Source organism: Oryza sativa, chromosome 3, assembly GCF_034140825.1.
Source record: "Oryza sativa Japonica Group chromosome 3, ASM3414082v1".
Lineage (NCBI taxonomy): Eukaryota > Viridiplantae > Streptophyta > Magnoliopsida > Poales > Poaceae > Oryza > Oryza sativa.
In genome coordinates, this window is record NC_089037.1 from 32,806,356 (window position 1) to 32,820,289 (window position 13,934).

At 44.0% G+C, this 13,934-nt stretch overlaps 2 protein-coding genes and 1 long non-coding RNA gene across 5 annotated transcripts; all 3 read right to left on the reverse strand.

Moving 5' to 3' along the window:
• Positions 1-560: 560 nt before the first annotated feature.
• On the reverse strand, positions 561-4,217 carry LOC136355611 (uncharacterized). The gene is made up of 2 exons (XR_010739932.1): positions 3,915-4,217; positions 561-1,177 (listed from the first exon to the last, which is right to left on the reverse strand). It is a non-coding gene; the product is annotated as an uncharacterized lncRNA (long non-coding RNA).
• Positions 4,218-5,128: 911 nt separating this feature from the next.
• On the reverse strand, positions 5,129-9,241 carry LOC9266933 (probable hexosyltransferase MUCI70). Of its 3 annotated transcripts, none has more exons than XR_001544194.3 (7): positions 8,817-9,241; positions 7,680-7,882; positions 7,342-7,518; positions 7,100-7,255; positions 6,604-6,880; positions 5,317-5,707; positions 5,129-5,154 (listed from the first exon to the last, which is right to left on the reverse strand). XR_001544194.3 is itself a non-coding variant. In XM_015773202.3 (7 exons), the coding sequence occupies exons 1-6, from the start codon at positions 9,130-9,132 to the stop codon at positions 5,469-5,471; spliced, it is 1,368 nt and encodes a 455-aa protein (XP_015628688.1). In that variant the 5' UTR covers positions 9,133-9,241; the 3' UTR covers positions 5,129-5,154; positions 5,437-5,468. The 3 variants fall into 3 exon arrangements, 2 of the variants coding, with proteins under 2 accessions (XP_015628688.1, XP_015628687.1); XM_015773202.3 differs by having other exon boundaries at positions 5,437-5,707; XM_015773201.3 differs by having other exon boundaries at positions 5,129-5,707.
• A 951-nt stretch (positions 9,242-10,192) lies between these two features.
• On the reverse strand, positions 10,193-11,968 carry LOC4334247 (small ribosomal subunit protein uS9c). Its single transcript, XM_015773380.2, has 2 exons — positions 11,523-11,968; positions 10,193-10,662 (listed from the first exon to the last, which is right to left on the reverse strand). The coding sequence occupies exons 1-2, from the start codon at positions 11,904-11,906 to the stop codon at positions 10,375-10,377; spliced, it is 672 nt and encodes a 223-aa protein (XP_015628866.1). The 5' UTR covers positions 11,907-11,968; the 3' UTR covers positions 10,193-10,374.
• Between the last annotated feature and the right edge of the window lie 1,966 nt (positions 11,969-13,934).

The following is a 13,934-nucleotide window of genomic DNA, read 5'->3' on the forward strand; positions in this document are numbered from 1 at the left end:
AAAGCTTAATGTGTGAAGATGTGCTTTGGCCAGATGCCAACTGGTAACTCGGAAGATGCATGGTCCAACAATGGCTTGTGTGTTTACTCCTGATTAGTTTGCCATGAGCCTCTGCTTTTCACAGTAAATCTAGAGTTCTAATAAGCACAGGAGCAGAGCATGAAGGGCCGGTCAGCACTTAGCTCCTGCACAGCTGCAATTCTACTCTTTAACGGTTTCATTAAAGAACAGGAAAAATTCACGCGGCTGCAATCCTACTCCTTAACGGTTTCATTAAAGAAAAAAATTCCGATTCTAATCTGCCTGATTCCAAATATGAGTAGTAGATTACTATATTTCATCTACAACTTATTATAATTTAAAAACTACAATTGCACTACATATATATAGCTATCAATCTACACCGTTATAATTTAGATCCACTACGATCTAACGGTTTAGAATTTTTCTCTCTTTCTCCGATTAATGTGAGAATTTATAGCCCCCACAACAAACGTAATGTCTTCTTTCAAGGTTGTCTTAATAATATAATAGATAGATTAATGCAAAGAGGAATAGTGTGCAGAATGTCTTATGATTGCTACACATGAGAACCAATAACTTTCATCTCGCAGAGTATCTAACAAATGGTTAGTACTATAACAGATGGCCACGAGATCATCTCATTGTGTCCGGCCATATATATAAAATAGAGAACGCTCTACTAACTCCCTTTACATGCCATGTTCTTGTTGCCTACCACTTGAATGAAAATACTGGTGTGCCCTGTTTTATATGACATCCAGACGGCAGACAAGTTTTGAACAATTGAACCGTGCCAAATTTTGGTTTGATTTCCATGCGCTTCTTAAATTAGGCACACACAAGCCATGCCATGCCATGCCATGCCAATACCATGGCCAATCTGCAGCTTTGGACACAGTACCATCACGTTATTACAAACTGCCCATCCCTAATGTACACGAGGACAAAACCAGCATTGCTTTGCTCCCCATCCGGCAATGGCTGCCACCATGGAAGAAGGCCCAGCTTCTCCAGGGTCAGCTATTGCAGAGTGTACATCACTCACTGCTCCTCTTGCTCTTCCTTGGGTTGTGAATTGATGGATTGGTGCTCCTGCCATCTTTTCACAAGCCACCACATGGCATGTCCAAGTCAATCCATCCATGATTGGCCACTGCATCACATGATGATTAAAGTATTAATCACATCTCACCCTGCACCAAAATCCTGAGTAAGCATTTTCATGTTACATTACTGTTCACCCTATTCCCACTATAGTACTCCCTCTATCCCATAATATAAGAGATTTTGATACTCCCTCCGTTCTATAATATAAGAAATTTTAACAATTTACTTACACTGTTTGACCACTCGTTTTACTCAAAAAATTTGTGCAAATATAAAAAACGAAAAGTTGTGCTTAAAATACTTTGAATAATAAAGTAAGTCAAAAAAATAAATAATAATTCCAATTTTTTTTGAAATAAGACGAATGCTCAAACAGTACAAGCAAAATGTCAAAATCCCTTATATTAGTAGACGGAGGGAGTACTACTAGTACTTCTACTACTCTCATCAGTGATTAAGTTAAATCACTGTGCAAACAGCAAGATTGAGAGTGTTGAAAAAAAAGATTCATTTTTGCTTTACCGACAAGAACAAGACTGGCAGTCCAGACAGACATGCTCGTAGTCACAGGGCGTGTGTGATGGAGCTTGGAATCTTGATTTCCAATGTCAAATGTCACATGGAGATGGAGTAGACTATGCTTTGCCCCTTTGCTTGCTTGCCACTGGCACATGCAAATGCATCTCATTTGCTGCATCGTTGCATTGCATGCATGGATCTTCTTGAGATCCCAAAAGATGCATGTGTGTGTGCACTGCAGAGACAGCTCTTTCTTTCTATCAAATCCATCGGTATCCATCCGTCCGTCCATCTCATTTTTTTGGGTCTCTCCAAAACCCAAGGTCTCTGCTTCTGCTCTCTTGGTCTTGGCCAGCGAGCCCGGGTGTTGTTGTGTTCTTTATTGCAAGGTCAAAAGACACGCGAATCCAATGTCTTTTTTTGGGAGCAAAGGTCCACGACCACCATGGATACTACTGATAGTTGGATACTGTTGGATATACTCTTTGATGCAAAGATGCTACCATTAGCTGATGATTAATCACCACGGTGGTCTAACTTTCACAGCCTCTTTTCAGCTTTTTACCGACGAGTGCATTGCACTGTTGCTGTGTTAGGTGTTCTTGGCCATTACTACTACTACGAGTGCATAGTACTACGGCCCCGTTTGGTAGGGCTCCAAACTCCAACTCCCAGCTCCAAACTCCTACTCCAGTTGGAGCTAGCTCCTATTGGAGTTACAGACCCATCAAAAGTGTTTGGCAAACTTTTAGCTCCAGATCTGAAAAAAAAAGAAAAAAAAAAGAATCCCCGCCGCCAAGCGGCACGCCGCCGTCAGCCGGCCAGCCCCCGCGCCGCCGCCAGCCGGCCAGCCCCCGCGTCGCCGCCAAGCCCACGCGCTGCCGCTGAGCCCGCGCGCCGCCGGCCAGCCCCCGTGCCGCCGCCAGGTCGCGCGCTGCCGGCTAGCCCCTGCGCCGCCGCCCGCCGACCAGCCCCCGCGCCGCCGCCAAGCCCACGCGCTGCCGCTGAGCCCGCGCGCCGCCGGCCAGCCCCCGTGCCGCCGCCAGGTCGCGCGCTGCCGGCTAGCCCCTGCGCCGCCGCCCGCCGACCAGCCCCCGCGTCGCCGCCGAGCCCGCGCACCGTCGGCCAGCCCCCGCGCTGCCGACCTCGCACGCCTCCGCCGAGCCCGCGCGCCGCCGCTAGCCCGCACGCCGCCGCCGAGCCCGTGCTCCGCCGCCGCCAGCCTGCCCGCCGCCGGTTGCCGCCGAATCTTGCCGGAGAAGATGGGAGAGGAGAGAGAGGATGGGAGGAGGAGGAGGAGTTTAGGGGTAGTTCAATGGCATTTCTGTGTAAATACATCAAAATTTAAAAGGGTAGTGGGTCTTTTGAAGTGGAGTGGAGCTGTGGAGCAGCAAAAACCCAGCTCCATCCCCGTAGTACAAATTTGTGGAGCTGCTCTGCCAACTCCGCTCCAAAAAACAAAGAATTTGTACCGTTTGGCACAGCTCCAGCTCTAGGTAAGTTGGAGTTGGGAGCTGGAGCTGTGCCAAACGGGGCCTACGTTCATGAAGAGTTCCATCATGTAATAGGAGCATGTGCCTTTAAGGTGTAAATAAACCAGCTCACGAATGTATTTAGTGTCAATGTGTCATGACCTGGTCACCAGATCTTGTGAAGTCTCAAGAACAGTAACCTACCCAACTCACCCTTGAACAGCTACAGTATCAAGGGGAGACAGAAGTGCTGAAAAATATGAATGCATTTGTCATCTGAGTATGCTGTCATTAATGCTAACCGGTTTCTCGACGCAGAAAAAACAGTACAGTACTTGGTTTTCAAGCAAGCTGCACCAATGAACATCTCATCCCCAAATATTTTACTGTACATAAGCAGTTACTGTACTCCAAAGTAAAAAAAACCGTGTCAGAAGGAAGATTTGACGCAGAAAACCATACGCTTTGATGACAGAAAGCCTCCAAACCCATCACAATTACCAACACAAACACACGTCGCTTTGCTTTAAAGTGACCAAACCGCCAGCATAATCTACTCCTGCCTGCGACTGCGAGAAGAACACGGCGTATCTCACACACGCACACCGGCCGCGAATCCTGGGCTTGCTTCGCTTCTCCCGTAGCAAAAGCGGAGCGAAGGGTCAGTGCTGCTACGTGCGGCTAATCTTTTTACTCATTTTTTACACGGCGATTGAGACAGAGAAACGCGAGAAGAGAAAGAAATCTAAAGAGAAAGGTTACACGAGAAGAGCCAAAGGGAAAGCCAGATACCTTGTGTGGCTTTGCTGCTGCTGCTGCTGCTGCACGCAAGACGCAACGGAAGAAAATGGCAGGAAAAAGAGAGGGGAAAAGCGGCGAAAGGCCGAGTTTCGCAGCCATCTTTTGTGCCAGAAAGACGAGCGTTTTGTGGATAAATTTGCTGGTAGTAAACAGGATCGTGCGTGCGTGGGCTCTGGGACTTGGGATGCCGACGCTTCGGATACGTGGTGGTGGCACTTGGTACAGTGCGAGAGAACTCTCCAAAGCGGCATTGGATTCGACGGCCACCAGCGCCCACCGGCGACTTCCTTTGAGTTCATCCTTTCATGAATCATGATCACCCATGACACTAGTTGACGGCAAAAGAAATACTAATACTAATAAAAAGAAAGGCGTCAAAAGTCAAAGCTGAGGAATTGAACTGCTTTTGGTGCAATTTGTACTACTACTACTGCTGTACTCCAAGTGTATGAATTAGGCTGTGTTTAGTTCAGCGCAAAGTTTAGATTTTAGTTGAAATTGGAGATAATATGACTGAAAAGTTTGTGTATGACAGGTTGATGTGATGGAAAAGGAACTTTGGATCTAAACACAGCCTTAGTAGTATGAAGTATGAATTAGTAGTATGAAGTATCACTATCACGTTCCCAAATGTGGCAATAGGAAGCGTCAAATCATTTGCAAATGTGCCTCCTCGGAAGGGAGGACGGAACACCGAACACGATCTCTCAACTGTAGCTCATCAAAACGTCCACTGTTACGTCTGCTCCACCGAGTACAGTAACAAGAACAGGACATTGTCTCAATCAGAAGAACGTCATGGTCCTGCAGAAGTTTATCGCCATGGTCCAGCAGAAGTTTTTGCCTGGAAGCGTTTGGCAAAGCGAGCAGACGCTCTCTGGCTCCCTGCACGCCCATTCCATAGACGGGCACACACTACACACAGAACACAGAGGCATTCACTTCGCCTACCAACCTTCTTCAGTTCAGATACACACGGGTAAATGAAGATGATAAATGCGTCCTGGCACGCAGTGACGGTGTACCCCTCCCTCATGTCAGCCTCTCACTTTTGCATATACACCACCATGTTGGGCAGAGAGACGCTTGATGAGTATAGGTAGGTACATGCAGTAGTAGTACAGTACTCCACTATCCCGAAAGGTATGTGTAAAGTTCAGGGTATTTATTGAACCCTGTCTCGGCGAACACATTTGGACAAAATCGACCGGAAATCCTCCAACGGCTGTATCTGCATAAACAACAGAGCTACTACAGTCGACGTTTGCAAGTGCCAAACAATGAACAGTATCGTATTGCAACTTGCAAGAAACGAATTCTTCTATCGGAACATTTCTACGACTATGGTTACAACCATTTCTCTTACTTATAAACACTAGCAGCAGATACGCACCTCGAATGAGTGCGTGCTCCTTTGTCTACGTTAGCATCATCTACTCATCTACACAAGAGTTCATGAATGGGATAACAACTGCAGACTAAGCTGGTTAATCTGATCGATGCTTTGCATTACCAAAATTGCAGTGTAGAGTAAGTTTCAGAAGCTCATCTTCGCTCCCTGGCAAGAGGCTTCGCCTTGCGCCTATGCCCGAAGCTGTTAACAAGGTCTTTGCGGGCGCACACCGGGAACAGGTGGACACCAGGCATCCTTAGACGCCTCAGCACATAAGGGAAGCTCAGCTGATCCCGGGACGTGAACCTAACCACTTCGTTGAACCAAAGGCACATGAAGAGGTTGGTCAAAGGGGCATGATCCCTCACAATAACTGAAGCTTCTGCGAGAGCTGTAAAAAAGGGCAGAAAATTCATTAACTAACTTATCAGTTCAGAGGACCACTTGCAATTGCAAGGACATATCTGTTCATTTCGGACAAGTATGATTTGAGGCGAAACATTATGTTACTTTGGGCGGTGGTTCTGGTTCTACTTAGCCCACCTGTGGGGTAACTGGGCTTTAGACATGCCGTGTCCTGTATCACTGCCTCACTGGACTGGACACTGGTTCAAGTGCAGAAAGGAGCTCGCTTTTATGCTAAACGCATGCAGCCTGGCCAACTTTATAGCTTATGCTTTTTGCACAACTACAGCTGTGCAGTAACACCAACCAAAGTTATCTACAACACCGGCTGTTATTCTACTTATTTAAGTGAGCCCCAGCATTTTAATTTCCTGGCCCACACTGTAAATGCTATAGAAATGACTTCTCACATAAAGGGCCTGTTTGGCACAGCTCCAGCTCCACCCCTCCTGGAGCTGGAGTTCAGCCAAACAGTTTCAGCTCCACCAAAACTGGGAGTAGAGCTGGGTGGAGCTCTTTCACAAAATGAACTAAAGTATATGAATGGCAAACCATCTTATGTTACACGATAGAAAGATCACTAACTGGGACATGAGGAAGAACATAACCTAAGAATCTGAATTCTGAAGGTGATTAGTATTGAATTAAGACTTAGTTGAGTGTGAGTAGTGTTTAAAGATGGTGATCCAACGAAAAAAAAAAATAGCTACATAGCCATGTAGAAGTTGCTGTATATCGATATGTGAACTAAAAAAACCAAATTGGAAAAAAAAACATTAGATCAGTGCCAATCAAAATTGGAATATTATACAAATGCAAGACATGGTACAACTGTAAGAAGGAAATAAAAATAGGCACACCAAAAGAAGACTAGAAGCGAACCTTTCTTTCCATTGAATCGTTTTTCATCTGGAATGCCATCTTGTCGGTATTGATCCAATTGTATTTTAACTTCTTCCGGAGTTGCCTTGTGCTTCTTAACAATTGCTTTACCTTCATCATACAAACTACTCCTAGCTCCATGTTCAGATAATGCTAAAGAAGAGTTTGAACGCCACAGAAGGGCTTCAAGGACTCCAAGTGGATCTCTCCGAAACTGAGATTTTGAATCCACCCAAATTGAGTATCTTGCCATAGGGAAAAGGCGATGACTTATCAGCTGAAGAGAAAAAAAAAATCACCAAAACGGAAATCAGCTTTGCAAAATGAATATCCTACATTGACATCATCAAAACTAAGATATTCCTACGATAAGCTCCCTCAGAATCTTTCTTTTCACGGACTACCAGAATATGAAAAAAAAAACTGAATATGAAGAGTTGAGCCAATATTATCCTGCAGCTAAGAAGATAATTTACACATAGTTTTCAAATGATACCTTGGGAATTTTCCCATTCAATCGTTGATCTGAGAAAGGAAGATCTCTCACAAGAATAATCCGCCAAAGGCCAATCATGAGGTTTTCACCAATCTTGTTCCCTTCCTCCTCTTGAGCTGCACGAGTGACTTCATCCCAGAATGCAACATAGCAAACCTAGAAAAACACTAAGTGCCTATGAAGTATGAACAAACCTGAAAGGACCAGAATAAACTAACATCGAACAAAAGACAATAGCAAACCTTCTTTATAGATACTTCTGTCATTCCTATTGGCTGGTGAAGGTCATCCCCTCCACCAAATGCACAAGTGGCCACAACGACACTACAAGACCTCATATAATCTTTATCAACATCAGAAACTTTGAACCCTCCATTTTCGTTATAGAAGCCACAATGCAAAGTTGTGAGTTCCTTCATCTGTAGAAGTCAGTGTAAAGCATAACATGAGAGTGGTAGGTAATAAACAATATTGCCGTAATTCTATTGCACGTCATGTAGCACCAATTCTGATGAAGTTTCAGAGCAACTAAAACACAGTTTGCATAATTTTCAAGAACAAAATAAGGCCAAAACAAAACCTTGAAACTTTCTTCTCTTTCATTTAGAGTCTGGTATCCTGTGAATGAGTTAAAACGTGATATCTCTGTTCGAGATGAATCATCATCACCAAGATGCAGCAGACTGGACTTGTACACCACTTTCTGGACTGACAGATTTTGTTCAGGAACTTCAGGAAGTTCCAGATTCTGCAACTTCTCAGGACCAAGAATCTTCAAGCATGCTGTCAATGCAACATCACTGATTCGTTAGCAAATCATGTGTTTTTAACAACCACATTTTATCGAAGTGTAAATGAACAAAAGCAGCCAAAGGAAATGGAAATTAAATTTACAATGATCAGAAGAATACATGGGGTAGAAATGCTATCAGATAAGAGATTGCAGGTGCAGTTTATCCTCTTTTATGGAATTCCCTCCTCCCTAAATTAGTAAATCAGGGCATCAGCAGCATCAGCTAGACACTAGGTTATAGTCAAGCTGAAATTTATCTCAAGCCTTGGAAACCCAGATACTTAAAACAAGTATTGGTCAAAATCTTGATCTAGGAAAGCTATAAATACTAGTAGTAGAAATTTACCAGTACTACTGTGCAGTAGTACCATGAAGAACCCATCTAGTTGATTGATGTTGTTTCAGTGAAACCCTCCATCAACTCCTCATCTCTAAAACTGAACAATGCACACTCAAGTCGACTCAAGAGAATGAGCTTGACATTCCTCCAGTCACAACCTACCGCATTTCATGCTTAAGTCGGGACTCCATACTTCACATTGATGAGCTTAGTCATTCTGTTAGATACTTATTGACCAACTTGCAATTATTTACCACGTTAGAGCCGCTAGGCAATACATTGCAAATAGACACCATTGACAACACATAATGCAAAGCAGAAATAAACATAATCTCTTTAACTATTCGAGTATTTTATAAAAGTACAGTCAGACTAAGCAGGTCAACATTATACTCTGCTGCTACGACCATTGCCTAATTAAAAACTATTTTCACTACAATACAAACTGAGATGTCAATATAATACAGTATATATCCACAGTTCACATCCAAACATCGTTGAATCCGAGTATCAAACGAACAGCCAAACTAAGACGAAGTTTTATCCACGCCAATTTAGGGTTTAAGGATCGGGCATAAACTCACGCTTCCGGGCGCCATCGGCGGCGCGGACGGCGCCGGTGTGGTCGACGCGGGTAAGGTTGGCCGCCGGAGGCGGCGTGGGGGAGGACGGGGAGAGGCGGTAGGACTCGTAGAGGAGGAGGGAGACGGCGAGGGTGGCGAGGAGGAGCGGGGCGCACAGCCGCGCGGCGCGGCGGAGGAGGCGGCGCCGCGCGGCGGAGGCCGGGTGGCGGTGGCGCTTGCGGCGGACGCGGACCCGCACCCTCCCCGAGGCCTCCTCGTCGTCGGAGACGGAGATGGAGATGCCGTGGATCAGCGACGACGACGATGACGGCGACATGGACGGAGCGGAGCTCGGGGCTCCGGGGAGGACGAGACGGGCCGCCTCCGGTGGTGGGCTCGAGCGGCTGGGGCTAACCGGTTTCGCCCAGCGCGAGTCGGAATGGCTCGGTCGGGCTTTGTACGGATCTGTCGTTTTGAGTAGGGGTGAAAAAAGCAACGGATTTTTTTTTGAATATCTAAAGTGGCTCAGTTTATACGTTTTAATATGTTCATATTAGTTGTTCAATTTATCATTTTAGTTTAAACTTATTCTTAGACCCCACTTTAAAGCCACATGGCTAAACATAATCAACAACTCTCTTGATAAATACTCCCTTCGTTTCAGGTTATAAGATGTTTTGATTTTGATTAAAGTCAAACTGCTCCAAGTTTAATAAAGTTTATAGACAAATATAATAATATTTACATTACCAAATTAATTTTATTAAATTAATAATTAATCATAGTTTTATAATAAATTTATCTTGGATCGAAAATATTACTAGTTTTTCTATAAACTTGGTCAATTTGAAGGAATTCATCTTATAACCTAAAACGGAGGGAGTAACACTTATACACCTCTCATTCGCGCATATAAGATTTTATTTTAGAAAGTTTTACCATTCACGTTGAAGTTAACACTAAATAGTTAATTTTATAAGTATGAATTTTTTAAATACGTTTACCCCCTTTTTATGAAAACAAAAGGAAAACGTTTCTGATTATTTCCGATCGCTTTTATAGCTTCGGCGACACGGATGCAGTTACCATTTACGACTTACGACTTGAGAGGAGGAAGCAAAATTTATGGTTCTTTTTGGATTTGAAACAATTCGAGACAACTTCACAGATGGACAAGATAGAGCATGCTTGACAGAATTGTGCATATTTGCATTTGATCTTTATGGTAGAGCCGCCATTTTCTATCTAGTTTCCCTACAAAAAGGCATTTCCAACATGGTAATTGGCTAAAAAGAAGTATAAAAAATACTCCTACTCTGCATTCAGAATTCAAGACCTTTATAATTGTCTTATGTGACTATATGAGGATGTAAAGTTGAGCAGCTGTTCTCATCAGATATCAGGAATGATTTCAAGATAATTGCCTTTTGTGACCTCAATAAAATTGCTTACAGAGAACGAAGATTACAAGTCTGTGGTGAGGAGCACATAATTTGCACAGAAAATAACAGAGAAGGGCCAATACAAACTGTGGAATGTAAAACTTTTAAATGAGTCTAACAACAAGGTTGTGCATACTCTAACGCTTTGAGAACTGCGGGCGCTTGCGTGCCTTCTTAAGACCAGCCTTCTTCCTTTCAACTATACGGGTGTCTCTTGTCAGCAAACCTTCTCCCCTCAGAGTAACTTTGTTTGCGGTGCTGATCTTCACCAGTGCACGGGCGACGCCGAGGCAAATGGCCTGGGCTTGGCCCGAGAGACCACCCCCGTGAACTTTGACGAAGACGTCGTAGCTGTTCTCGAACCCTAGGGTCACCAGGGGTACCTTGCAGTACTCCATCCACATTGGATTTCCTTGCAAATACTCCTGCGGATTTTTAATGTTTGAGCAGAGAGATTCACAAAAGATATTGTATGCTTGTGCACACCATTACACCAATTCCAGGCCATTAGTGTAAACTTGAAAGCTAGTGTTTTGGTCTATGTGACCACAATTTATAGATAGTTCACAATAATTTAAAACTTATGCCCAAAACCGTAATTTGATCAATATCAATGTTAGGTGTAGTTTAGGAGACTAATTATTTTAATAGAATATTCAATTTTGACTGTAGTTAATATATCTGCATCATCGAATAGTTTAATCCTCGATAAAATGATCAAAGACACTATATGCATTATCATCGTTAAAACCTCTATGTGGAGTGGACAACCAGTATTCGTTATTTTCGACAATGTGAAGCACTGAAGCAAATGGTGCCAATCAAGGCATACCCTGAGAGCATCCTAAGCATGCAAGAGTGCAAGACTAGATTAATCATCTGAGTAACAGAACAAGAAGTTTGCACAACCTCCATCAAGTACGCAAAACTAAACTTTATGTTCACTGTTATATTGAAGTTTCCTGATACATCATCTGTGTGACAAAACAAGCAGTTTCCACAATCTCCCTCAAGCATGTGTAAAGCTAAACATCAATGTCTACTTTTGTTAGTTGAAGTCTCCATTTTACTCTATGGTGAAGTTTTACTCCTTTTGGTGCATTGCATCCAATACCCGATTTCTGAAGCATAAATTGTGCATTCAACCAAACGCAGGATGAAATTAGAGCCTACAGGCTACATCCCCGAGCCCAAGATAATGCCGCTGCGATGGTTTTACGAGATTAGCAAGCGCGCATTTCTCGAGTCGAATCGGAAAGTAAGCGCGCAGGGCACGGGCACACACCTTGGCATCGCGGAAGTTGATGAACACCCTTCCGGTGCCCTCCTGGAGCACGACGCGGGCGATGGCCGTCTTGCGGCGGCCCGTGGCGGTGATCCGCTGCGCCGCGAAGCCCCCGGGAAGCCGCTGCTTCACGTACTTTCGCAGCGCCGGTCCGGACAGCTCGTCCTCCACGGCCACCACCTCATCCGCCCCGTCCTCGGCGGGCGCCTCCTCCACCTCGACAGGCTCGGCGGCCTCGGCGGCGGAGGCGGCGAGCGCGAGGCGCGCGGCGCGGCGGGAGGAGGAGGAGGAGGGGAAGCGGAGGTGGAGGAGGGGGAGCGGGTGGAACTTGGAGGTGGAGGGGAGGGAGAGGTGGGAGAAGGCGGTGGTGAGGGAGAGCGCCATGGGAGGGAGAGCGTGTGCGGGGGAGAGAGATGGATAGGCCGCCGCGGCGATGGGAGAGGGATAAGCTTTTCCGCTTCTCGCCTGAATTTCTCGGCGTGCAGTGGTGGCGTCTCCACCGGTAGATTGGGAATCAACGACCGAGATTGTCTGGGATTAGGGAACAGAGGCTACAGGCCTACAGCCTACAGAGTGTGGTACAATGGCCCCGTTCTTCCTAATCGGCTGGATTATTTCCATTCGATTGCTTATTTATGTTATTCTACCGAAAATGTGATTTCCAAAAATATCTTTTTAGAAATGTCCACTGGCATTACATCAAACTAAACAATCTTACATCGGACATGCTTTGACTATGCAAGCATACAAGTATTAGAGAATAATAAAGTGAAAAAAATACTAGGGAATTACATTGACCAACAGAAACAATAACCAAACAAACAAGAGAAAGGGAAAGAAGAGGTGCTTGACATTTTTCACCTGTAAGATCTGATCACCGAACCAAATAGATAATAACTTAAGCTAGCCTTACAACTGAACTGCATCCACTTCACATGCAACCGTGAAGTAGCAGGGTCTTCCCCACACACAAGCCGTCTTTGTTTTCTTAACGATCGAAGGTTATGGTTGCCTATGGCCACGACATGAGATTGGGTGAGTATTGAATCTCCATAAGGTCACACCTGCATCGGAAAAAAAAATGTTATCTAATATTGAGCTATGTACTCAGTATGTTCGGTTGTTTTTGCTGCGGATGTGCGGGAATGTGGGATGTAGAAGAATGCTAAGAGTAAGGATAATAATAGAGCTCACTTTCTACTATTAGCCAATCTTAAAACCAACACATATAATAGATTAGCTATAAGGTTGACTACAATTTTCTTTTCCTCTCTCTATCTCTCACTTATATAATAGATTAGCTATAAGGTTGACTACAATTTTCTTTTCCTCTCTCTATCTCTCACTTATACATTAATTGTATTTGTCTTGGAGCTTGTGTTAAGCTAGCTCTTGCATGAGAGCCAACACTCTTAACTTTTTGTTACATCTCTCCTCCACATAAGCTTATAGTAGGCTTATAGCTCAGTATTATACTTGCTCTAAGGAGAGTGCCCATTCCTTATAGTAGTTGTAGCATAACCATATAAATAACAACCAAACATGCCTTCTCGAAGATTGGACGGTTTGTAGCCCCCATAGAGTGTCTTTGAAGTGGCACGTTGTAAGAGAATGACATATTGATCACCATAGATAAATAGTATGACATCGGTATTACTATATTGTTAGTCTTTTGCTTTCATCGGTAACTGTTGCAGTAATTGAATGCCGTTGCAAGTTACATCCATTTTGAAAATTTTACAGCCACTACGACAACAATCATATCCGAACACGTCTACTTACAGTTTAACCAATAAAAGTATCTCTTGCTATAGGTTATTTTCGAAATACGTTTAAAAGGAAACCAATAAGGAATAGCATTGCCATGAAATCATACAGAGGTCGGCAAAGTAGCTAAGTTTTCACCAACATTATTTTATATGAATGAATTAGCATGATAAAACATTTAAATTATTAGTAGCAAAGTATTGGAAAAAGCAAAGCCATGCTCCATATTATCCATGATGGTCAGAAATGGTTAGAATCGGTAGCATCTCTTCGGAAACGATGCTCGATCGGCCGGTAATTGACCATATTTATCATTTAAACTACTCAATATCGACATTAATACGATGCAGAAAGAAATTATAAAAAACAAAATTTAAAAATAGCTAAAAACGGTACCCCTTAAAAAAAGGCGCCCGATCGATCGGGAATTTCCGTGACCGTTTTCATCGAGAAAATGGACATTTAGCCACTTTCAAAAAGCGGTTTCGCTAGAATGCCATCCCGAAAACGCGTTTCGCTAAAATACCAATATGAAGCATGCACTCACCGCCACTTTGCCATTTTGGCCATTTTGTGCATTTCAATTGCATTTTCGTTGGAATGTAGCTTGATGGGACCAAATTGCCCTTGCTCGCCGGCTAAAAG

What these genes read in the sequence shown, in the direction of transcription:
- LOC9266933 (XM_015773202.3), bottom strand. Translation starts at nt 9,132, where the DNA reads ATGTCGCCGTCATCGTCGTCGTCGCTGATCCACGGCATCTCCATCTCC. An exon ending in CGCCGATGGCGCCCGGAAGC is followed by an intron (nt 7,883 to 8,816) that starts GTGAGTTTATGC and finishes TTGCATTGACAG; the next exon opens with CATGCTTGAAGATTCTTGGT. An exon ending in AAAGAGAAGAAAGTTTCAAG is followed by an intron (nt 7,519 to 7,679) that starts GTTTTGTTTTGG and finishes TGACTTCTACAG; the next exon opens with ATGAAGGAACTCACAACTTT.
- LOC4334247 (XM_015773380.2), bottom strand. Translation starts at nt 11,906, where the DNA reads ATGGCGCTCTCCCTCACCACCGCCTTCTCCCACCTCTCCCTCCCCTCC. An exon ending in TCAACTTCCGCGATGCCAAG is followed by an intron (nt 10,663 to 11,522) that starts GTGTGTGCCCGT and finishes AAAAATCCGCAG; the next exon opens with GAGTATTTGCAAGGAAATCC.